Genomic DNA, 24934 nt, shown 5'->3' on the forward strand with positions numbered 1-24934 from the left:
TCCTTTCAAGGTGCATGCCAGGATATCTATAGTTACTGTGAAGTCAGTGTATCTCAACCAATCTCCATTGCACTACCTGCTAATAAAAAAAGAAAAACAATCATTACTTCTCCACTTATTCATTAAGAAAAAAAAACCCCTCCAATTAAAAGAGTTGTCCAGGGAAAATAAGTTGTCGCCTGTCTATAGCATTGGTGATGATAACCTGGTTATCCTTAAACTCAGGATTACTCCTGATGGTTGAGATGCCTGAGTCCATTCCTGGCTTTGCTCCTGAGCAGTACTACTCTAATTTCTGGGTGTCTCATGGTTGGGACTTACAAGAATCAACAGACCATGGATTTTTTTTTTATCCTTGTCTGGGAAGTTTTATCCCCATTATAAAATGGACTGGCAGATTCATTGCAGACCTCAGCTTCTTTTATTTTCTAAGGGCTGTCGGAAAAAGCCGAGAGCGGGCAATGAATGGAGCAGCGGTTGAGCATGGACACCACTGCTCCACTCCAATGGGGATAAAAGTGCCCCATTCTTGTACAGATCCCAGTGATCGGACAACGACCGATAAGTTATCGCCTATCCTAAGGACAGATAACTTGTTTTCACTGAACAACCCTTTTAAGAAGAGAATGTAGCACGTTAATCTATGTAAATATATTTCATGAGTGGGTGGTTGAGAAGCGCTGACTTTGCACCATGGTTGGACAATCTGGTAGCAGTGACGGTCATAATGAGCGTCTGAGTTTTTCCACAGCGGCTTGTCCGGATGAATATGCCCATCTCTGATACAGACCTCACTGTGCACTTTACATCCACTTTGATGGCTTTAATCCGAACCGCGTTGGACATAAAACTAGCTTCAGGTGGGTCATTGCTGGACAGTATGGAAATTTTAATTCAGGAACTGCTGGGTAAATGTTTTGCTTATTTAAAAAAAAAAAATCTCACTTTTTTGTATACAGCTCCTACGAAAATCTATTTGTCTATAAGGTTGGGGATTACAAGCAAAGCTGTAGTCAATAGTGATGAGCGAGCACTACCATGCTCGGGGGCTCAGTACTGGTAACTAGTGATGAGCGAGCACTACCATGCTCGGGTGCTCAGTACTGGTAACTAGTGATGAGCGGGCACTACCATGCTCGGGTGTTCAGTACTGGTAACTAGTGATGAGCTGTCACTACCATGCTCAGGTGCTCTGTACTGGTAACTAGTGATGAGCGGGCACTACCATGCTCAGGTGCTCAGAACTGGTAACTAGTGATGAGTGGGCACTACCATGCTCAGGTGCTCAGTACTGGTAACTAGTGATGAGCTGTCACTACCATGCTCGGGTGCTCAGTACTGGTAACTAGTGATGAGTGGGCACTACCATGCTCGGGTGTTCAGTACTGGTAACTAGTGATGAGCTGTCACTACCATGCTCAGGTGCTCTGTACTGGTAACTAGTGATGAGCGGGCACTACCATGCTCGGGTGCTCAGTACTGGTAACTAGTGATGAGTGGGCACTACCATGCTCGGGTGCTCAGTACTCGTAACTAGTAATGAGCGGGCACTACCATGCTCAGGTGCTCAGAACTGGTAACTAGTGATGAGTGGGCACTACCATGCTCAGGTGCTCAGTACTGGTAACTAGTGATGTGTGGGCACTACCATGCTCGGGTGCTCAGTACTGGTAACTAGTAATGAGTGGGCACTACCATGCTCGGGTGCTCAGTACTGGTAACTAGTGATGTGTGGGTACTACCATGCTCAGGTGCTCAGTACTGGTAACTAGTGATGAGTGGGCACTACCATGCTCGGGTGCTCAGTACTGGTAACTAGTGATGAGTGGGCACTACCATGCTCGGGTGCTCAGTACTGGTAACTAGTGATGTGTGGGTACTACCATGCTCAGGTGCTCAGTACTGGTAACTAGTGATGAGTGGGCACTACCATGCTCAGGTGCTCAGTACTGGTAACTAGTGATGAGCGGGCACTACCATGCTCGGGTGCTCAGTACTGGTAACTAGTGATGTGTGGGTACTACCATGCTCAGGTGCTCAGTACTGGTAACTAGTGATGAGCGGGCACTACCATGCTCGGGTGCTCCGTACTGGTAACTAGTGATGAGCGGGCACTACCATGCTCAGGTGCTCAGTACTCGTAACTAGTGATGAGCGGGCACTACCATGCTCGGGTGCTCAGTACTGGTAACTAGTGATGAGCGGGCACTACCATGCTCAGGTGCTCAGTACTGGTAACTAGTAATGAGCGGGCACTACCATGCTCAGGTGCTCAGTACTCGTAACTAGTGATGAGCGGGCACTACCATGCTCGGGTGCTCAGTACTGGTAACTAGTGATGAGCGGGCACTACCATGCTCGGGTGCTCAGTACTGGTAACTAGTGATGAGCGGGCACTACCATGCTCGGGTGCTCAGTACTGGTAACTAGTGATGAGTGGGCACTACCATGCTCGAGTGCTCAGTACTGGTAACTAGTGATGAGCGGGCACTACCATGCTCGAGTGCTCAGTACTCGTAACTAGTGATGAGCGGGCACTACCATGCTCAAGTGCTCAGTACTAGTAACTAGTGATGAGCGGGCACTACCATGCTCAGGTGCTCAGTACTGGTAACTAGTGATGAGCAGGCACTACCATGCTCGGGTGCTCAGTACTGGTAACTAGTGATGAGCGGGCACTACCATGCTCGGGTGCTCAGTACTGGTAACTAGTGATGAGCGGGCACTACCATGCTCAAGTGCTCAGTACTGGTAACTAGTGATGAGCGGGCACTACCATGCTCGGGTGCTCAGTACTGATAACTAGTGATGAGCGGACACTACCATGCTCGGGTGCTCTGTACTGGTAACTAGTGATGAGCGGGCACTACCATGCTCGGGTGATCAGTACTGGTAACTAGTGATGAGCGGGCACTACCATGCTCGGGTGCTCAGTACTGGTAACTAGTGATGAGCGGGCACTACCATGCTCAGGTGCTCTAAACTCATAACTGGTGATGAGCGGACACTACCATGCTCAGGTGCTCGATACTCGTAACTAGTGATGAGCGGGCACTACCATGCTCAGGTGCTTAGTACTCATAACTGGTGATGAGCGGGCACTACCATGCTTGGTACTTGCAACTAGTGATGAGCAAGCACTACCATGCTCAGGTGTTCGGTACTCATAACTGGTGATGAGTGGGCTCGGGTGCTCAGTACTGGTAACTAGTGATGAGCGGGCACTACCATGCTCGGGTGCTCAGTACTGGTAACTAGTGATGAGCGGGCACTACCATGCTCAAGTGCTCAGTACTGGTAACTAGTGATGAGCGGGCACTACCATGCTCGGGTGCTCCGTACTGGTAACTAGTGATGAGCGGGCACTACCATGCTCAGGTGCTCAGTACTCGGAACTAGTGATGAGCGGGCACTACCATGCTCGGGTGCTCAGTACTGGTAACTAGTGATGAGCGGGCACTACCATGCTCAGGTGCTCAGTACTGGTAACTAGTGATGAGCGGGCACTACCATGCTCAGGTGCTCAGTACTCGTAACTAGTGATGAGCGGGCACTACCATGCTCGGGTGCTCAGTACTGGTAACTAGTGATGAGCGGGCACTACCATGCTCGGGTGCTCAGTACTGGTAACTAGTGATGAGCGGGCACTACCATGCTCGGGTGCTCAGTACTGGTAACTAGTGATGAGTGGGCACTACCATGCTCGAGTGCTCAGTACTGGTAACTAGTGATGAGCGGGCACTACCATGCTCGGGTGCTCAGTACTGGTAACTAGTGATGAGCGGGCACTACCATGCTCAAGTGCTCAGTACTGGTAACTAGTGATGAGCGGGCACTACCATGCTCAGGTGCTCAGTACTGATAACTAGTGATGAGCGGACACTACCAAGCTCGGGTGCTCTGTACTGGTAACTAGTGATGAGCGGGCACTACCATGCTCAGGTGCTCAGTACTGGTAACTAGTGATGAGCGGACACTACCAAGCTCGGGTGCTCTGTACTGGTAACTAGTGATGAGCGGGCACTACCATGCTCAGGTGCTCAGTACTGATAACTAGTGATGAGCGGACACTACCAAGCTCGGGTGCTCTGTACTGGTAACTAGTGATGAGCGGGCACTACCATGCTCGGGTGCTCAGTACTGGTAACTAGTGATGAGCGGGCACTACCATGCTCAAGTGCTCAGTACTGGTAACTAGTGATGAGCGGGCACTACCATGCTCGGGTGCTCAGTACTGGTAACTAGTGATGAGCGGGCACTACCATGCTCAAGTGCTCTGTACTGGTAACTAGTGATGAGCGGGCACTACCATGCTCAGGTGCTCAGTACTGGTAACTAGTGATGAGCGGGCACTACCATGCTCAGGTGCTCTAAACTCATAACTGCTGATGAGCGGACACTACCATGCTCGGTACTCGTAACTAGTAATGAGCAAGCACTACCATGCTCAGGTGCTCGGTACTCATAACTGGTGATGAGTGGGCACTACCATGCTTGGTACTTGTAACTAGTGATGAGCAAGCACTACCATGCTCAGGTGTTCAGTACTCATAACTGGTGATGAGTGGGCACTACCATGCTCAGGTGCTTTGTACTTGTAACTAGTGATGAGCGGGCACTACCATGCTCAGGTGCTCGAAACCCGTAACTAGCGATGAGCGGGCACTACAATGCTCGGTACTCGTAACGAACAGTTGGACGCTCGGATGATGGCAACTCAAGTACCCGAGCATGGTAGTGCCCGCTCATCACTAGTTACGAATATTGAGCATCCGAGCATGGCTGTGCCCGCTTATCTCTTGTAGTCATTTTTCTTTTCAATCTGGCAATCTTGAGGGTTAATAAAAATAAAAAAACAAAAAATAAAAAAAAGAGAGGGGAAAAGATAAATACTGGATCACACTATACAGGGTTTGTTTGTAGTCTGCCACAATGGAGATACATAGGTTTGCAAGATTGCTGTATACATAAAATAACTTTTTTTTAGATATTATTAATTATTATTATTATTATTATTATTATTATTATTATTATTAATAACGTGCTTTAATTGAATGATTTACTTTTTAGGGGGACTGAAACAACATGAAAGTGATGCCGATCTACGGAAAGAAATAATGTCCGTGTGGCCCAACCTCTCACAGAAAACCCTAGATTTACTTGTACCTCCTCATAAACGTAAGAAGCTTTTCTCGCTCTTTCTAGATCTTCAATGTTTCAAAAAAGTAAAAGTTGGTCTCGTTCTGTAATCAGTGTCAGATATTATTAATTAGTCTAATTACCCATAATTAAGCATAATTAATGATATCCTTTTGTGGTTCCATAAACTGATCTCATGGAGCTCCTCTGCTGGGAATATTGACGATCACTTGTGATCCAGGATGGAAATTCATTTCAGAAAACAAATCCCCAGGAGCAGCTTGTTAAAAAACAAACTGAGCTTTACTCACCGTCCCCAGGTCCAATGGCACATCCCCGCCATTGCTCCCAATGCCTGGTATTGTCTGCAGGGATGACATCACATCATCGCCACAGCCAATCAGTGAATTCAGTGGCTCTGAGCTGTTTGTGCCGTCAACTCACTGATGGGCTGCAGCGTTATTGATGTGACATCAGCACAGCAGACAATAACAAGCATCGGGAGCAATGGTGGAGACTTTGCACTGGACCAGGGGATGGTGAGTAAAGGAGAGTTTTTAAAGGGTTTTCTGAAATCTAGAAAACTCACTTTTATGTTTCCGGTTTCCTCCAGTGCCATCTTAAGGGACATCACAGAGTATTCTTCGGGCTGTTTTTGTAATGTACAGATATGTTGATTCCTCTAGGGATGTTTTTTGCAGCCACTTTCCTATCTGTGTAATAGAGGAAGGTCGTACATGGGTGACTACTCTCTATTAATCTGGAACGCCCTAATAATGTGTTTGTGTCATTCTGGTGACTAGGATGGGACTGGATAGGGACGCCTAAGCTGGCCTTCAGACTAGCAACCTTAGCTGACCCTCAACCCAGAGGTACATTCGATGGTAGTGAGGTCTGAGTCACTAGCGTGTCCCTATCTCCTGTCCATGGCACTGATATAACCCCTCCACACCCACCACCCAAGGGTTGGGCTGGGAGAGTAGTCACAAAACCTCCATCGAAAAAAACAACAAAACTCATGCGCACCAAAAACAAACAAGGGGGCCATAAGAAGGTAAATGAGGTAAGGAGAAGGTAACTGAACAACAGGGTAACAACACAGACGGGGGTACAACAAAACTCACGCGCCTCAAAAACAAACACCAAGGGGGCTACAAGAAGGTAAATGAGGTATGGAGAAGGTAACTGAACAACAGGGTAACAACACAGACGGGGGTACAACAAAACTCACGCGCCTCAAAAACAAACACCAAGGGGGCTACAAGAAGGTAAATGAGGTATGGAGAAGGTAACTGAACAACAGGGTAACTTCCACACCAAACAACTGGATACAGCAGCAAACATCTCATCCAAGCTCCAGAATGAATTCGGAATAACCGGCACCCTCTGCTGGGAGCAGAGGGTATTTATCCAGGTTGGTAATGGTTATAAGCGGATACACCTGAGCCGAGGTAATGAGCTTGCGGCTAGCAAGAATACTTACATTCACCCCGTGCATGCCAAAAGCAAAAATACACATTTAATGTGTATAGTCTCAGATGGTCATAACGGAGACTCTGATCCTGAGCTTGCCACTAATCTACTAGGGAGATGACCAGGATGGTTTAAAAATGGGTTTCTTGAACCAGAGACCCCCTTTTTTGATGCCCATTTCTTGTTTTACAGCTGATGAAGTAACAGTCGGGAAGGTTTATGCCGCTCTAATGATTTTTGACTTCTACAAGCAAAACAAGAACAACCGCGACCAATCTCACCAGCAACCGGGGGTCATATCCCAGGTAGGAGATAAACTGTACCATTGGTGCAACATCTGCAGCCTCGCGGGGACCCAAGAGGTGAAGGGGCAACTTCTGCCTCAAAATCAGGTGGAATTGTGCATTACGAGGACCTATTGGGCCGCACAGGGTCCATATTGTTCTTGCACAAGGGCCTTCTTCTGTCTTTGTCCCTCCGATAGAAATGTAGTATATATTAATGGTGGTTTTGCAAAATTGCCTATCTGTCCCCGGTCAAGCTGATTCACTCTGTCCTTTTATCCTTTGCATGGTCAGTTCGTACTCACAATGTTGTATGTTACAGACAGGGACCGTCTCCCTTTTCCAGCCCCTGAAACCGACAATGGACCAGAATATTCCAAGTCACCTCGGTGACACCATGATCCAAAAGCAGAAGAGCTCAGCGTCTCTGAATAACGGAGGGGTCGTGTAAGTAGCACCATGTATAGAGCACCACTGAAATTCTCCATTTCTAGGTTTTGGCAAAAATTGTATCAGGCTGCATTCACACATCCTTTATACACGGTCGTGTCCTGTCCGGAGAGCAGACGGAACTGTAGAGTTTTAGAAACAAATCTGTGAGACTCCGAGCGTGTCAGATTCTCATCCATTTTGCCGACCAAACTGAGTCATTAAAGTCAATGGGGATGTAAAAATGTATGGAAAACATAAGACATCCTTTATATTTAAGTTTTCCGTCTGTGTTTAACGCGTTTTAAACTGAATGTAGAAAACAGGTTCTTAGTCTACCTGATCTAAATTAGTCTACCTGATCCAGGCAAAACGGATGACAGCTGAGAAAAATGGTCTGGAGAAAAAAATGGGAAAGAATGTGTGAATAGAGTCTTATTCTGCCCCCGAGATGGTTGGAGTCCATGTATAACGCTGGGATCCGTCTGAATTTTATCAAGCGCTCTAAACTAAAATATTTGCTCCTGGTCTTTTATGGGAAAGAAGGATGGTTAGTGGTTGTTTTGCGACGCCGGTCAAAGATGATGTTGGGTGGAATTCTAAAAAAAAACCATGGTTTATTTCAACGCGTTTCGAAGCTGCTTTGCTTCTTCAGTGGGGAAAAAGAATCCCTGATGAAGTGAGGCAGCCTCGAAACACCCATTAACTGTCCTTTTTACTCTACTCATCGGCTTTTTGAGCCTGTGGATCTGCAGCAGTGGTCATTTACATGCCCAATCTCACCCACCAAAGTGAGAATATATGATTATCTTCTTCCCTTTTTTTTTCAGATAAAACCCTCTGCGCTGTTTCTCCCTCATAGCCCTGATTTTTTATGGAAATCTAATTCACATTGCTAAAGTCAGAATTCTGACATAAAACACTGAAAAAAATGTTTGAAAAGAAATGTTAACATTTGGCGTTTTCACGCCTCTTTCGGCCATCTCTGACAAAGTGGACGGAACTGGGGAGGAGATTGGATGGGGCCTGGTAATGTCTGCCCAACAAATTCATCAAATGTTGTAGTATACATAACGCCAAAAATATTACCGCAGCCGATGATTGGCATGACATTTCTGGTGAAGCGCATAAGTGTACCCCTTAACGAATTCGGAGTGTCTTATTTCTGCACGTCCTTCCTTAATACTGGCAATGAAATGCCAGTATTAAAGGGAACCTGTCACCAGATTTGGGGCCTATAAGCTGCGGCCACCATCAGTGGGCTCTTATATACAGTATTCTAACATGCTGTATATAAGAGCCCAGACCGCTGTGTAGAACATAAAAATCACTTTATAATACTCATCTAAATGGTTAGTCCGATGCAGACTGGTGAGATGAGTGTCTCCATTCTCCGGGTGCGGCGCCTCCTCTTTCGGCCATCATTGTCCTCCCTCTTCTGAAGCCTGGGTGCATGACGCATCCTACATCATCCAGACTAGCTGGCATTGAGGTCCTGTGCAGGCGCACTACAATACTTTGATCTGCCCTGCTCAGGGCACATCAAAGTGTGCCTGCCCGGGACCTCAATGCCGGCCTGTGTGCATGACGCAGGACGTTTCATCATATTTTGACCCTGGAACCCCAACCTTCTCCAAACCTAGTTCTCCAAAAGACCAAACACCTTCAAGCCTCTCTATTTTTCATCTAAGTTACATCCCTTTAATAAATGCCTTAACTTTTTGCAAAAAAAAGGGAACTTTACTACTTGTGAAATACATGGTGTCTTTGGTAAGAGAAATAAATCTCGCGACGTAAAGGAACCCTCTTCCGGCGAAAGACTAGGAAATACAAAGTATCAGTTTAGCCTTAATTTTTAAGGAGACGTTTAGGATAAATAGTTCCTCCCTACCTGGATAGTAGAGACATATATTAACTGACACCCACTGGTTATAAACAGAATGTTCTTTTCACTTATTTGTTATCCAGGGTCAATCAGGGCAGTGGGATCCGGGAGTCAATATCATGGGTGACGCAGCCATCATCGGATCCCTTCTCCACCCCTCGAAGTATCGCTTTTCAGAGAGGTCACTCGGAAGAGATCCCACCCCAACAGCAAAGCAAACAGGCAAGTCTTCCATCACATGACATATGTTAAGAGCGACACTATCCACATCTAATACTGACCGAGGTTCTTTTTCACAGTCTGTGGAGATGAAAGAAATCGGCCAAAATCTTACCAACGGTGATCATCCCACCGGACTGGAGACACAAGGACGAGCGGTGTCCATGCCCCGGCTAGCTGCAGACGCTCATGTAAGCCAAGCAGTGTGTGTATGCGTATATCCATGAGACTAATGTGCAGTTCATTAGACCTATATCTTTGTGGTTTTAAAAACTTAGTGGCTCTTTTGGTTTATAAATCTTATTAACAAGTACCAAATCAGGTCATTTTGAGTTAATCCAGGGACATTTCTACGTAAAAGACCCCACTTTTAAATTCCTTTTAACGTGCGGGGTTGTATGTTGATTTGTATATAAATTGTGCAATGCTTCTTTTTCCCCATTGGTGGCGCTGTGGGGTAACTGAGCACTCGTTGCTGGGTTCCTCCTTATATTACAGCTGATCCATTGGAGGACTCCATCACTATATGGATTTGTTGGGAAGATATTAGGCATTGGAAGCCCATACGTAACACTAAATCTTTAGGGGGTCATAGACCTAAGACAGCTGTTGGGTGACAACTATTTCTCCTGAACCACCCCTATATTCATGCACACTCGGCTCAACTGAGCGTGAATGTGTTCTCAGTCCCTGTTGACATCCAACATGCCTATTCTTTCCCTCTCGCTCAAAATTTGGTGTTGGGAATGAAACACGACCTCCAGCCTATTCACATTAGATGTGTATGGTCACCGTAAGGCTCATTTACAAGGCCTTAATCCCAACCTCTGTTAGAAATAATGTAGTAGAAAAAACTGTGGAAAAAAGAGCGCAATAGGGTCTTACCCCAGTAGGAAGGGGGGGGGTGCAGAGGGGTGGTCAAACTCACCTATAGGGGTTGTGAAAGTCACAACTCCTATGACAGCATGTAAGTAACTCCGAGATAACAGAGAGTGGTAGAGCAGGGTATTTCCAAGCCGCGCCAATGACTACCAGACCATGAAGATTTGAAGATTAATGTAGCTTTATTTGTGCACTGGTCAACGCGTTTCGGGAGACTCTGCTCCCTTCCTCAGGACAGTCAGGCAAAGAACATTAAATCTGCAGTAAAGCCGATGCTTACAACATTATATACCATAGCAATGACGTCATGATCCACCCCTTTTTAGAAAAAATCGGGGGGAATCTATACAGATAACAGAGAGTGGTAGAGCAGGGTATTTCCAAGCCGCGCTAATGACTACCAGATCATGAGGATTTGAAAATAATCATTTTCGTCATTGCTATGGTGTATAGATTCCCACCGATTTTTTCTAAAAAGGGGTGGATCATGACGTCATTGCTATGGTATGTAATGTTGTAAGCATCGGCTTTATTGCAGATTTAATGTTCTTTGCCTGACTGTCCTGAGGAAGGGAGCAGAGTCTCCCGAAACGCGTTGACCAGTGCACAAATAAAGCTACATTAATCTTCAAATCTTCATGATCTGGTAGTCATTGTCGCGGCTTGAAAATACACTGCTCTACCACTCTCAGAAATAATGTAGTATAATTTGTATTTTATTCATTGGACTACATGGTGCGTGCATAGGAGTCCAGTGGGCGGTCCTACTAGTAATTGAGAGCTGTTTCTGAAGCCACAGATATACAAAGAAGACTGTCAATCACTGACTAGGACCGCCCACTGGACTCTTACATACAAACACAAAGGATTGTAACGTCCACAAGGACGTATATTAATCAGATCCATCTCTATAACATCTGGCCTGTAGATATCCTTTTCAAAATGACAGGTTCCCTTCAATGTCCGGCGATAAATGATTTCTCGGCCTGGATTTTCCGTCTAATGTCCTGTTTAATAATGGTTGTTACATATATTAATTGTCTCTCTTTTTGTACCATTCCCCGTCCCCATTGCCATCCCATTCTCACCTCACCCGTGTGGTCTCTGTATTGCTTCTGTGGTTCTGTCTCCCCTTCCAATCCTCCTCTATTCCTCCTTTATTTCCTAACTCTCCTCCTTTCTCCTGCTCCCCTCCCCCGGTCCGTCCTTCTTCCCGCCATGCTGTCTGCCGCTGGTCTCCGTGATGGCGTTTGAACCTCTTCACCTGTTTGTCTATCATCAGCCGAGGAGCCGCGCTCCTTCCCCCCGGAACGGTTACCTGCCCGTATGTAGCCTTCTTACTTCACATGACCTGTGTGTGTATTTGTGTCTCCGCGCCATTTATATAGCGCCATTGTCCGATCAGTACGTTCCATTTGGCATTGCTGTCTGATGTGTGGTGCATTAATTCAGCATCTATCATTGTGGTGTCATAGTGACTGTACCGAATAAGTGCCTCCATGATAATCACTTATCTTACTGATTAGTTGTAGCCAATTCTTCTTACACCATGTAAATGTCACAATGTGACTGTAGGATAGTGAAGGACAGGGGGCTGCTATACTGTCCCTCACGCTAAGGAACCCTAGGTTATCCCTGACATCTAGATTAACCCTGATGGTGGAGATGTCTGAGTCCCGTGCCTAACTATTCTCCTGACCAGAACTAAACTGTTCCCCACCAGGGAAGGAAGGAGCAGGAGTGTGATGGCCATACAGATTAAGACAGACAGGGAAAAAACAAAACTCAGACACATTGCAAACTCACAGAAATAAACAGTAAGAAACAAAGGAGAAAAAGCAAGAGCAGGCAGGCAACATCAAAAGGACAACAAGGGTTAACACTACAACCGTTCACAGCAACAAAGTATTAGAACCACCAATTAGTCTGGATGACCAGATCTCACTAGACCAGTATAGAGAAGCTATAGCTGACAGACGGGGGAGGGGGGGGGGACTCAGACAGGACACAAACTCACAGGAACAAACATTAAAAGAAACTAAGGGGAAAAGCAAGAGACGTAAGGCAGCAACAAATGTATAACAAAACTTAACACCACAACCGCTCACAGCAGCAAAGTATTACAACCAGCAATTAGTATGGCTCACAACACCTCACCAAACCAGTATAGAGACGCTATAGCTGGCATTAAAGGAAGTGTCCAGCCAGAATATATTGGAGGAGAGCAAATGTCACTGGCTCCCCCACAACATGTGATGAAAGGAGACTAACAAACAGCCTATGCTATCCCTAACCTCAGGGGTACTCCTGATGGTGGAGAGGCCTGAGTCTCCTTCCTGGCCCTGATCAGTCCTGATCTGATTCCCTATCTTCCACCCACAGATAAAGACAGATAGGGGAAAAAAAAACTCTGTCACACACCAGGCACACACAAAGGTAAAGACAATAAGAGGTTTAGGAGGAAAAACAAGAGCAGGAAAGAAGTACAAAACCTCACCAAGCAATAAGCACAACTTTGACCAGTAAGTGTGGGACACCACACCTCCCAGACCAAAATAGAATAAACTGTAGCTGGCATGGGTAGAAGGATTCCACTAGCATAAATAGGAGGGGAGCAGATGTGATAGGTCTCCTGACAACATAAAGGAGCAAGCAGGCTAGCAGAAAGTTAAGGGGGCTTTACACGCAGCAATATCGCTGGTTAAAGCACCCGCCCCCGTCGTTTGTGCATCACGGGCAAATCGCTGCCCGTGGCGCACAAAATCGTTAGGAGCGGTCACATGGACTTTCCTGCCTAGCGACGTCGCTGTTGCCGGCGAACTGCCTCCTTTCTAAGTGGGCGGCTAGTGCGGTGTCACAGCGGCGTCACTAAGCAGCCTCCCAATAGAAGTGGAGGGGTGGAGATGAGCGTCCGTAACATCCCGCCCACCTCCTTCCTTCCTCATTGCCGGCGGCCGCAGGTAAGCTGTAGTTCATCGTTCCCGAGGTGTCACACATAGCGATGTATGCTACCGCAGGAACGACGAACAACCTGCGTCCTGCAACAATCAACGATTTTTTTAAAATGAACAACATGTCAACGATCAAGTGAGTATTTTTGATCGTTAACGGCCGTTCGTTGGTGTCACACGCAACGACGTCGCTAACGATGCCGGATGTGCGTCACGGAATCCGTGACCCCGGCGATTTAGCGTTACGTCGTTGCGTGTAACGGGGCCTTAACCCTTGCTATCCTGCCTATGAACCACAATTCCATTGGTAAACACCAGAGTCTGTGTGCGCTGGTCACAGACATCAGAGAAGTCAGCAGGCAGAGCACAAGTATCTGTACTCTCCACAGATCCGGATGCCACCACGACAGTTGGTGATGTTTGTAAAAACCTCCTTGTGACAGTTGATGAGATTTGCTGAAATCGATTGTACCATAGATATATTGGATTTTATCTTAAAAAGGTAACCCGACAGCCGATTTAAGTTGACTGAACCATGGGATAGGGGATGTGCAGACAAAGTCCTTTTCAGGTGGTTTCTGCTTCCAGCCCACCTGAAAAAGCTTCGAAAAAAAATTAACATGATGCACAGCAAAGTAAAAATGACATTGCTGTGCTCATAATCTGTCCTTTTTTTTAACTTCTTTTAACCACTTCGTCATTCAGTTAGATTTCGAGCCGCAGACAATCGCTGGTTATAGTTTAAAGTATAAAAAAAAAGATAACATGCCGTAGCTTTGGCAAAATTGACCAAAAGACCGCCAATTATTCAGTTGTTTTCCTTAAAGGGAACCAGTCACCGGATGTTTATAATGCTCACCTAATGGTTGGTGCAGAGCAGACTGGTCGGATGGGCGTTTCCGTTCTCCAGGTCTGCGCCTCCTCTTCCGGTCATCTTTGTCCTCCTTCTTCTGAAGCCGGGGTGCATGATGCAACCTACGTCATCCACACTAGCCGGCATTGAGGTCCTGCGCAGGCGCACTATAATACTTTGATCTGCCCTACTCAGGGCAGATCAAAGTGCGCCTGCGCAGGACCTCAATGTCGGCTAGTGTGGATGACGTAGAACGCGTCATGCACACTAGCTTCACAAGAAGGAGGACAAAGATGGTCGAAAGATGAGGCGCGGACCCGGAGAACGGAGACTCCCATTGGACGACCAGTCTACTCTGCACCGACCATTAGGTGAGTATTATAAACATCCAGTGACAGGTTCCCTTTAAGCATCTTTGAATAGAAAAATTCCTTAGGTCTGCCACCGGAAATAAGACATTGTGTGCACATCCCCTATATCATACAGGGGTTCTATCATATCAGACAAGTATCCTTTAATTTGAGATGTCTCCACTTAAAAGTCTGCCGAGGACTAGGTGGCTTGGGTGACTAGTCCAAGAGGCCAATCAGTCCTCGGTGACTTTGCCCTCCGTGCTCCTGTCATTGGACATATTTTCCTGTGTGTATATAATTATTATTTATTATTAGAGCGCCATTTATTCCATGGCGCTTTACATGTGAAAGGGGTATACATAAGAGGGACAAGTACAATAATCATAAACAATACAAAACACAGACTGGTACAGGAGGAGAGAGGTCCCTGCCCGCGAGGGCTCACAGTCTACAGGAGGAGAGAGGTCCCTGGCCGCGAGGGCTCACAGTCTGCAGGAGGATAGAGGTCCCTGCCCGCGAGGGCTCACAGTCTACTGGAGGAGAGAGAACCCTGCCCACGAGGGCTTACAGTCTACAGGAGGAGAGAGGTCCCTGGCCGCGAGGGCTCACAGTCTACAGGGGATGGGTGAGGGGACAGTAGATAAGGAGAGAGCTGGTTGCGCCGTGATGTACTGGACTGAGGGTTACTGCAGGTTGTAGGCTTGTCGGAAGAGGAGGGTCTTCAGGTTCCTTTTGAAGCTTTCCACGGTAGGTGAGAGTCAGATATGTTGGGATAGAGCATTCCAGAGTATGGGGGAGGCACGGGAGAAATCTTGTATGTGATTGTGGGAAGAGGAGATAAGAAAGGAGTAGAGAAGGAAATCTTGTGAGGATCGAAGGTTGCGTGTAGGTAAGTACCGGAAGACTAGGTCACAGATGTATAGAGAGACAGGTTGTGGATGGCTTTGTATGTCATGGTTAGGGTTTTGAACTCTAGTCTTTGGGGCAATGGGAAGCCAGTGAAGGGATTCATAGAGGCCGGGGAATAGCGGGGACAGGTGGATTAATCGGACCGCAGAGTTTAGGATAGATTGGAGGGGTGAAAGAGTGTTTGAAGGGAGGACGCAGAGCAGGGGTTGTAGTAGTCAAGGCGGGAGATGATGAGGGCATGCACTAGTGTTATTGCTGATTCTTGGTTAAAGAATGCAATGATATGCAAGAATGCATATAAGGAGAGACCCGTCACTCAAGGAGAGAAGCCGTTAGGGACGAGCCTCTTGGACTAGTCACCTGAGCCGCCTAGTCCATACCAGGCTTTTAATTGTATGTTTTCCCTGAAACGCAGCAGCATTGCAGAGTACAGATACCTGCCAGTGTCTGATTCATTGTGCCCACAGTTGAATGCAGCCTATTGTTTCCAGTTATCAGCCATCCAAGGCTGCATTAGTTATAACCAACTTTAAAATAGTCTCCGATAAGTTGCAATTGCTTTTGGTCGTGTGACACGGATCACCGTGTAACCCTAGCCTAATGATTTCAGAATTAAGGGAGCGCTAGTTTCCGGTAAATCGGCATTTCCGACCAATTTATAGGCGGCTTCCTGGCATTTACTCTATGTTTTGTAATAAATAGCAACGATGGAGCTAATTAGTAATTTTGTGGCATAGTTACGGTATGGATATGAAGTGGACATTCTGGATGTTGCATTTTTCCAGGACCAGCTTTGTGGATGATATACCACTTTTACCCACTAGATGCCAGAAGAGAGCCATTTTTGCGTCCCGAAATATTGCATCCATTGCACTCTAGGGCGCTAAAATTTGGGAGCTTGTAGTATTGTAAACCAGATAGAAACGCGTGGATGTCAATACATTAATGTATCCGGCGCCATATGCAGTAGCACTCAGCGCTCTGTCGTCAGATTTGTTGTGGCCGGCTATAGCTTGTAAGTGATTTATAAAAATGTTATGACACTAATATGGTTCTTGGCTTTCTAATTCCAGCCTATTGCTGACAGCAGTCCCATGAAACGTTCAGTTTCCACCCTGGCTCCCACGCAACGTCCTCAGCTGTATGAATATTCCTTAGAGAGGGTGCCCCATGAGCGCAGCCACCAGCACCACCATCGATGCCACCGGCGTAAGGAGAAAAAGCAAAAATCAATGGAGAGGTCTCCGCAAAATGAAGACTTAGGTAATGTGTGACTGTCTTCTAACAGAGGAAGTATGTGAGTCCTGCACACCCACCACTAATATAAGAAGCCTGTGAGTCCTGCAACCCCCACTGCTAATAGAGAAAGCCTGCAAGTCCTGCATTCCCACCACTAATAGAGAAAGCCTGTGAGTCCTACAGTCCCCACCACTAATATAAGAAGCCTGTGAGTCCTGCAACCCCCACTGCTAATAGAGAAAGCCTGCAAGTACTGCACCCCACTACCAGCACCCCACTACTAATAGAGAAAGCCTGCGAGTCCTACAGTCCCCACCACTAATAGAGAATGCCTGCGTGTCCTGCACCCAACTACTAATAGAGACAGCCTACGAGTCCTGCACTCACCCCCCACTAATAGAGGAAACCTGCGAGTCCAGCACCCCCTACCACTAATAGAGAAAGCCTGTAAGTCCTGCACCCTCCACCACTAATAGAGAAAGCCTGTAAGTCCTGCACCCTCCACCACTAATAGAGAAAGCCTGTAAGTCCTGCACCCCCCACCACTAATAGAGAAAGCCTGTAAGTCCTGCACCCCCCACCACTAATAGAGAAAGCCTGTAAGTCCTGCACCCTCCACTACTAATAGAGAAAGCCTGCCAGTCCTGCACCCCCCACCGCTAATAGAGACAGCCTGTAAAACCTGCACCCCCCAGCACTAATAGAGAAAGCCTGCGAGTCCTGCACCCCCACTACTAATACAGAAAGCATGCGAGTCCTATACCCCCCACCACTAATAGAGGAAGTCTAAGTCCTGCACCCCCCACCTCTAATAGAGAAAGTGTGTGAGTCCTGCACCCCCCACCTCTAATAGAGAAAGTGTGTGAGTCCTGCACCCCCACCACTAAAAGAAGAAGCTTACGAGTCCTGCACCTTAATTTTTTGTTTTCTTTAAGTGTATATATCCAATTCCTATGTATTGCCCATGCTAACATCATCCTGTGATACATGAATTCAGAATCGGCACCTCGAGAGAGGAGGCAAGAAAGAGGAAGATCCCAGGAACGAAAGCAGCAGCCTCCATCTTCATCGGAGAAACAGCGCTTTTACTCATGTGACCGATACGGCAGCCGTGATTCTGGTCATCCACGTCATTCGGATCACAGTCGACCTCCATCGCCCAGTTCTGGACAAGAACATTCAACGCATAGACAGGTGAGATCAAACAACAGAGAACCTTGTCAAGACTATAGGACGAGCAGCCAGCGAGCCATATACTGTACATACACATACACGACAATGGGGGTATCCAGTAAAGATAAATTATCAATAATCCGTACCGATCAAGGCAATGAATGGAGCAGCAGACTCGGGTTTACTCTAAAGTTATCCCAGGGCAAAGATGTGTCTTATCAATTCCTTTGACCTTGGTGTTTTATGTGTTGGTGTTGGACACATGTCTTTACGAAACATGTGTCTTCCAAATGTGTCTATAAGCAGGTGTATGTCATTTCATGTGTGCACATATGTGGTTCTGTGTTGTTACTATATGATGGTTTTATGCTTAAAGTCCAAAATATATTACCAATCGCTCACAAGATCACTGTCACGGAGTGTGAGGGGATAACAAGGGATCGGGGCTCCTAGATTGGCCCTCAGACTCGGGGATCCTAGTTGTCCTTATTCCCAGAGATACGTCTAATGGTGACGATGTCTGGGCCGCCTTCCTTGCCCTGCTCCTTGCCAGCCCTGATCTGATACCCCCTCTCCCAGGACAGGACAGGAGTTGTTGAATCCACAATATGGACAAACAAAGGAAACCAAAACTCTATCACGCAGCACGCTCACACAGAGCTATCAGGCAACAAATGATTAGGAGGAAAATAAAGAGCAGGGAGGAAATAACCAGACGAGAGGAGAAATTCCACAGCACACCAGGCAACATGCAGTAAATCACCACTTACTGGAACACAACAGCACATAGACCAGATAAATAAAAAGCTATAGTCGGCATGAGAAGACAGGTTCCTCCGTCTTAAAAAGGCGGGGAGTAACTGAGATAGGTCTCCTGCAACATGTGATCCAAAAGGTAACCAGCAGGCTAGCAGAAATTAACTCCTGCTAGCCGGATCACTAATGAGCACACAGCTGATCGAAGTCCGAGCGTGCCTGTATAACTCAGAAGCACCAGAGAAAGCACAGTGTGGAGTGTCAGAGTCTGTAATCTGAACAGCGTCTGATGCCGCCATGATGACACTCGGCGAGTTAAGAGCCAAACACCATTTGGCAATCACCCTGATGCTCTGCACTCGCAGCATTCGAGCCGTCAATGTGACCTATACTAATATATATGGCTCATAGGGTCCTATTGTATTAAAAAAAAAGCATGCCGCACAGTATGTATTCAGAAGGAGAGTGTAGTATGCTGCTATTTCCAATACAGTTAAATTGCTGACACATACCTGCCTAGTGAAGAACAAACGGACATGACACATACAGAACTAGAGCCTCTACATACACATTTCAAAGGGTTTTCCAGGAAATACATGAATTTCAGAAGGAACTGTATCATGCCAAATCCTAAGAGTGTGTAATATGCACACTGTTAGGATTCTGTCTTGTTAGTCAGCTTGTTAAGTGCCAACCGTTTTCTCCTCTTGCTTCTCACATCAAAAGGATTCAACATGATACAGTCCCTGTGGAAATGTATACCTGGCACACAAAAAAAAAAAACATTCTTAAGGGTTATCTGGTGCCTCTCACTTCTGATTCAGGCGAGGTACTGCAGACTTTGCATCAACCATCACTTGACAGGTCCCGGGTGCGCCTGGCAGATATCGTGAATGCTTCCTATCCTAAGAAAAAGAACAGGAACACAAAATCTACCAATATCTGGAAAGTAGTCACCAATGATACCACCGCAGCTCCTGAGAGGCGCCTGATATCCCCTTTAACATTGAAATTGGGAGCTCCTCCGAGCTTACATGCTATCTCATCTAGGACTGGATCCTTTGATACTCCCCTGAGGATCACCACTGATCACAAGGAGGTCTAGGACTGATGATGAATGTTATAGACAATCGTGCTTCCCTCGCAGTGTGATACACGTTGTTTTCTAAAGCTGTCAGCTCAGTTGTGTCTTTGCTTCACTAAATTCTCCTTTGTTTTTCTCTTTTTTTTTTCTCGCACCATTACTTCTTTATTTTCCCAATTTGGCGTCTCCGTCCACCGTTTTGGCCTCCTTGTGCTTTGTGTGGTTCATCCTTGCTCAATGCCTTTGCTTTACAATGTATTTCCCTTCTGATGCCATTTGCTCCGTGTATCTATATGACGGTTAATCTCAATCAATGTCCACGTCCTTTTGTTTATGTGGCGTGTTCTTGACGTGTCCTTTCTTGTGTTGTGCTTCCATCATGTGTTCCTGTGCTGTTTTCATGTGCTTTCTCACCCTTTCACTCTAGGGCAGCGGTTCGGCCAACGGGAGTCCACGTTTGACCAGTTCCGGTGCTAGCACCCCGTGCCGGGGGGTCCGGAGACAGCTACCCCAGACTCCTCTTACTCCCCGGCCCAGTGTAACCTACCGGACAGCTCTCTCCTCCCCTGTGCACTTTGGAGGACAAAGTTACTCTCCCGGGAGGCTCAGCCGGGGCTTATCAGAGCACAACACCTTGCTGTACAGCGACTCTCCAAGCCCCTCAGCTTGCACAGTCACACGCATTGGTTCTGACCCTTACCTTGGGCCAAGACAAGATTCAGACAGCTACTGTCCACTGCCTGAGGACACATTAACCTTTGAGGAGGCATTGGCTAGCAACTCTGGACGTTCCTCTCGGACTTCCTACGTGTCCTCCCTTACCTCCCATTCCCACCAACTCTGCAGGGTTCCCAATGGCTATCATTACGCCTTAGGGCTCAGTACAGGGTCTGGTTCCGCTCCCAGAGTACGAAGCTACTACCACGAAGCAGACGAGGATGACTGGTGTTAGCACAGGGACCCAAAACACGTTCCCACTCCCATCCCCGCTTCCATGGAAAGCCGAAGTGAGAGAAGCCCAGGGGACTGGAGTTGGGCCAATTGTTTGAGTAACTACTGATGAGTTTTATCATCAGCTGGCGGATAGTCGTGACGTCCGAGCACGTCACGGGAAAGCAGAGGCAGCCATCTTGGAAAACCTAAATAAAAAAAAAACAAAACAAATATGGATACACAGGAAAAATTAAGGAAGAGATGAGGAACAGGCAGGAACTCCAGAGCAGGTCTCCATTAAAACGTGTTCTGGCATTGTAATTTCGAGTCTTCCTTTTGGGGAGCGTTAAGATGCCTATTTCGTAATCTATCGGAAGATGAGGAGTACGAGATTGCTGGAAAGCATGGAAGATATAGGTGATAAAGAGGATTAGGACCATAGAGTATTGAGGTTGCTTTTTTATTGTTTATATAGACTTAAAAGGAGACAAGGGAGTGATTGTCGAGCCCTTCATCTTCCTTGGTCATCCTCCAAAAGTTCATGGGAAGTTACAACTCACTCGCTCAATATTTCATCCTCCAACTTTTTCTTTTTCCATTCCACCAAAGTGGAGGAAACACGACGAGTTGCTCCCAAATTTTCATTACCATCGATAGCTATGACCCAATACTTTTGTACTTATTTCTACCTTTTCTTGCTCTCTACACCAGTGGTGATCCCACATTAGACATTTCAAAAAAAAAATTTTGTAAGAGAGTTGGTAATTTCAAGCATGACACGTGTAGCAGAAAAAGAAAAGGCGTCGTTCGTTGACCGTGGAGTCCAACCAAGATGCCGTAACGCCATACAGTGGCTCACCGGCATGCCAAATCTAACCAGGAACCCACCAAGGTTCAACGTGTGCCGTGTGTCTACTGAATTTCCGGGAATTTTGTGATGCCGGATTGACGAACGTACAGATACCCGTTTGAGAAGTTTGTGTTTTTGTATGTCTGTGTTTATGCGGCTGACGAAATGTAATTTTTTTTTTTACCAGTGCAATTGGTATCCCCAACGCATCACATGATCAATTTTGGGGCGCTCCGTTGGCACGTATCTCGTTCACTGTCCTGAATCTCACCAGTAAGCCTTTCCTATCCTCAGCATAACCTAGATTACGGTAATGCACAGGTCTGAGCATGCATGTTATTGGTTAGTGTGTGTTATTTTGCACATGATTTGGTCAACGAAGTTGCACTAATGTGTGTTCTTAACGATTTTATTCCTTTTTCTTTCTTTTTTTAAAAAAATATGTATTTATAAACTTGTAACAGGGAACCAATTGAGAGACGCTCGTTCCCAAAGTCTTCATATCTGTCTACATCCTATCCCGTCTGCGATAATGGTCACGTTTTGCACTGAGCAACCCCTCTCACACGGTGGTCTCTATTTCCTTACCATTTTCTATCTTCATAGCACCCAGTGCTACAGATGATTGTATGACTTGTCTGCAGAGCAAGCATTAACGGGGTTGGTGGTTTTTTTAATTATTTTCCTGTGCCATACAATCCTAGAGTCAACGTGTTCTTCGTCCTAGTGCCAAAATGCATTGCATCACGTAGAACTGCAGGCGACACTGTGCCAATCTTTCAGTGCCCAGTGTACCACAATCATCGAGCTTGTCCTATGGCAATAAGGCACTCTGTGAGTCCGGGGCAGATGCTGATCGCGCTATGTGGCCTTTTTATATTCACATGTAGCATATAATTCAAATGGAAAGCACAACACGATAGGAGATATACAGAGGGCATGACACGGGGTTACATTGTATCTATTCTGTGCATATAATATAGAACTATAGTAATCTATTTTAAAAGGGCAAAGCTGATTTTCCAAAGACATTTCCAGGCATGATAAGAACGGCAAAGAGAGACTTTAGGATTTCATACCTGGTAGAACGGACCTTGGGGGACCACAGGAAGTCTTGCTTTACTGCAAGGGGTTCGGAGGAAGTTTTGCTTTACTGCAAGGGGTTCGGAGGAAGTTTTGCTTTACTGTAAGGTGACCACAGGAAGTCTTGTAGTACTGTAAGGTGACCACAGGAAGTCTTGCTTTACTGTAAGGTGACCACAGGAAGTCTTGCTTTACTGTAAGGTGACCACAGGAAGTCTTGCTTTACTGTAAGGTGACCAAAGGAAGTCTTGCTTTACTGTAAGGTGACCAGAGGAAGTCTAGCTTTACTGTAAGGTGACCACAGGAAGTCTTGCAGCACTGTAAGGTGACCACAGGAAGTCTTGCAGCACTGTAAGGTGACAACAGGAAGTCTTGCTTTACTGTAAGGTGACCACAGGAAGTCTTGCTTTACAGTAAGGTGACCACAGGAAGTCTTGCTTCACTGTAAGGTGACCACAAGAAGTCTTGTGTTACTGTAAGGTGAGTACAGGAAGTCTTGCTTTACTGTAAGGTGACCACAGGAAGTCTTGCGTTACTGTAAAGTGACCACAGGAAGTCTTGCTTTACTGTAAGGTGACCACAGGAAGTCTTGCTTTACTGTAAGGTGACCACAGGAAGTCTTGCAGTACTGTAAGGTGACCACAGGAAGTCTTGCTTTACTGTAAGGTGACCACAGGAAGTCTTGCTTTACTGTAAGGTGACCACAGGAAGTCTTGCTTTACTGTAAGGTGACCACGGGAAGTCTTGCTTTACTGTAAGGTGACCACAGGAAGTCTTGCTTTACTGTAAAGTGACCACAGGAAGTCTTGCTTTACTGTAAGATGACCACAGGAAGTCTTGCTTTACTGTAAGGTGACCACAGGAAGTCTTGCTTCACTGTAAGGTGACAACAGGAAGTCTTGCTTTACTGTAAGGTGACCACAGGAAGTCTTGCTTTACTGTAAGGTGACCACAGGAAGTCTTGCTTTACTGTAAGGTGACCACAGGAAGTCTTGCTTTACTATAAGGTGACCACAGGAAGTCTTGCAGTACTGTAAGGTGACAACAGGAAGTCTTGCTTTACTGTAAGGTGACCACAGGAAGTCTTGCTTTACTGTAAGGTGACCACAAGAAGTCTTGCTTTACTGCAAGGGGACCACAGGAAGTCTTGCTTTACTGTAAGGGGACCACAGGAAGTCTTGCTTTACTGTATTGAGTCTTAAAGAGGAAGCTGATGGACAGAGGTAACTCAGACTTACAGGTTCCCAAGCTCGTTCTATGATATATTTTTGCAGGGTTTTAGTTGTTATATATTGGTTTTTGGATGTTATATTTATGTCACCTTGTGAGAAGATTATATACTAGATTTCCTTATACTAGATTTTCTGTCTAGCACAATATATACTACAAAAGTCAGACGGGTTAGCTAGAGCGATGATACGCTATAGAGCGGATATAAAGGGCCGATCACCATATTTACCATGTGACATTTGCAAAAGTCGCACTCTACGTCATTTCACTGCTAAGTGCCTGCATTTTACGGATATTTGTCTTGTGAAAAAGGCGTCATTTTTTCTTTTTTATTTCATCTCACAATATACATACGTCCTCTCATCTACCCACAGTATCTGCATCATTGATCACTCTCTAATTTAATAGTCCCTAGGTGTTTTAAAACTACAACAAAAAGGCATGATGGAGTTCCCAGTAGCGGAAAAACGTGTTGATCAATTGTGATTGGGTGGGAACCTGGCAGCAAGGGCTTAGTTTCCCTGCAGCTCCCCCAGAATGAAGTATTACACAAAGTTGTAATAAGAGTTGAAGTTTGGTATCAGATTTGGTATTAGATATTTAGTGATTCCATCTATTGTGGCCACACCTAATAAACAGTTTGCTACTTTGGGGTGACTCTTTGCATTAGAAAAATTTTGTCCAAAGTCGAAAGGTTATTCTACTGCCTAGAAGTGTGTGTAGCACCCTAGAGGTAAAATTAAAGGGAACCGGTCACCAGATTTGGCAACTATACGCTGCAACCACCACCAGTGGGCTCTTATATACAGTATTCTAACATGCATATATAAGAGCCTAGGCCGCTGTGTAGAACGTAAATATTACTTTATAATACTCACCTAAGGGGCGGTGCGGTGCAGACTGGTCGGATGGGTGTCTCCTTTTTCTGGTACTGGTACCTCCTCTTTCAGTTATCTTTGACCTCCTTCTGAAGCCTGGGTGCATGACGCATCCTACGTCATCCACACTAGCAGGCATTGAGGTCCTGCGCAGGCGCACTTTGATCTGCCCTCATCAGGGCAGATCAAAGTATTGTAGTGCGCATGCGTGGGACCTCAATGCCGGCTAGTGTGGATGATGTGGGACGCGTCATGCACCGGCGCTTCCTCTTTCGGCCATCTTTGTCCTCCTTCTTCTGAAGCCTGGGTGCATGATGCGTCCTACGTCATC

The 24934-nt window shown here is 46.2% G+C and overlaps 1 protein-coding gene across 6 annotated transcripts in view; it reads left to right on the forward strand.

The window, feature by feature from the left end:
- The window catches only part of CACNA1B (calcium voltage-gated channel subunit alpha1 B), a 391414-nt gene extending 366917 nt beyond the window's left edge, over positions 1-24497 (forward strand). For 3 of the 6 annotated variants that reach the window (XM_075324631.1, XM_075324630.1, XM_075324634.1), the window contains 10 exons: positions 752-860; positions 5071-5178; positions 6805-6917; positions 7219-7343; positions 9294-9432; positions 9510-9620; positions 11594-11635; positions 16451-16640; positions 17614-17810; positions 20057-24497. In XM_075324631.1, the coding sequence (XP_075180746.1) occupies positions 752-860; positions 5071-5178; positions 6805-6917; positions 7219-7343; positions 9294-9432; positions 9510-9620; positions 11594-11635; positions 16451-16640; positions 17614-17810; positions 20057-20581 (1659 nt within the window). In that variant the 3' untranslated portion in view covers positions 20582-24497. The remainder of the gene's footprint in view (positions 1-751; positions 861-5070; positions 5179-6804; positions 6918-7218; positions 7344-9293; positions 9433-9509; positions 9621-11593; positions 11636-16450; positions 16641-17613; positions 17811-20056) is intronic. The other 3 variants (XM_075324632.1, XM_075324635.1, XM_075324633.1) reach the window with 3 other exon arrangements.
- Positions 24498-24934: the final 437 nt, after the last annotated feature.

This window comes from Anomaloglossus baeobatrachus, chromosome 9 (assembly GCF_048569485.1).
Source record: "Anomaloglossus baeobatrachus isolate aAnoBae1 chromosome 9, aAnoBae1.hap1, whole genome shotgun sequence".
Lineage (NCBI taxonomy): Eukaryota > Metazoa > Chordata > Amphibia > Anura > Aromobatidae > Anomaloglossus > Anomaloglossus baeobatrachus.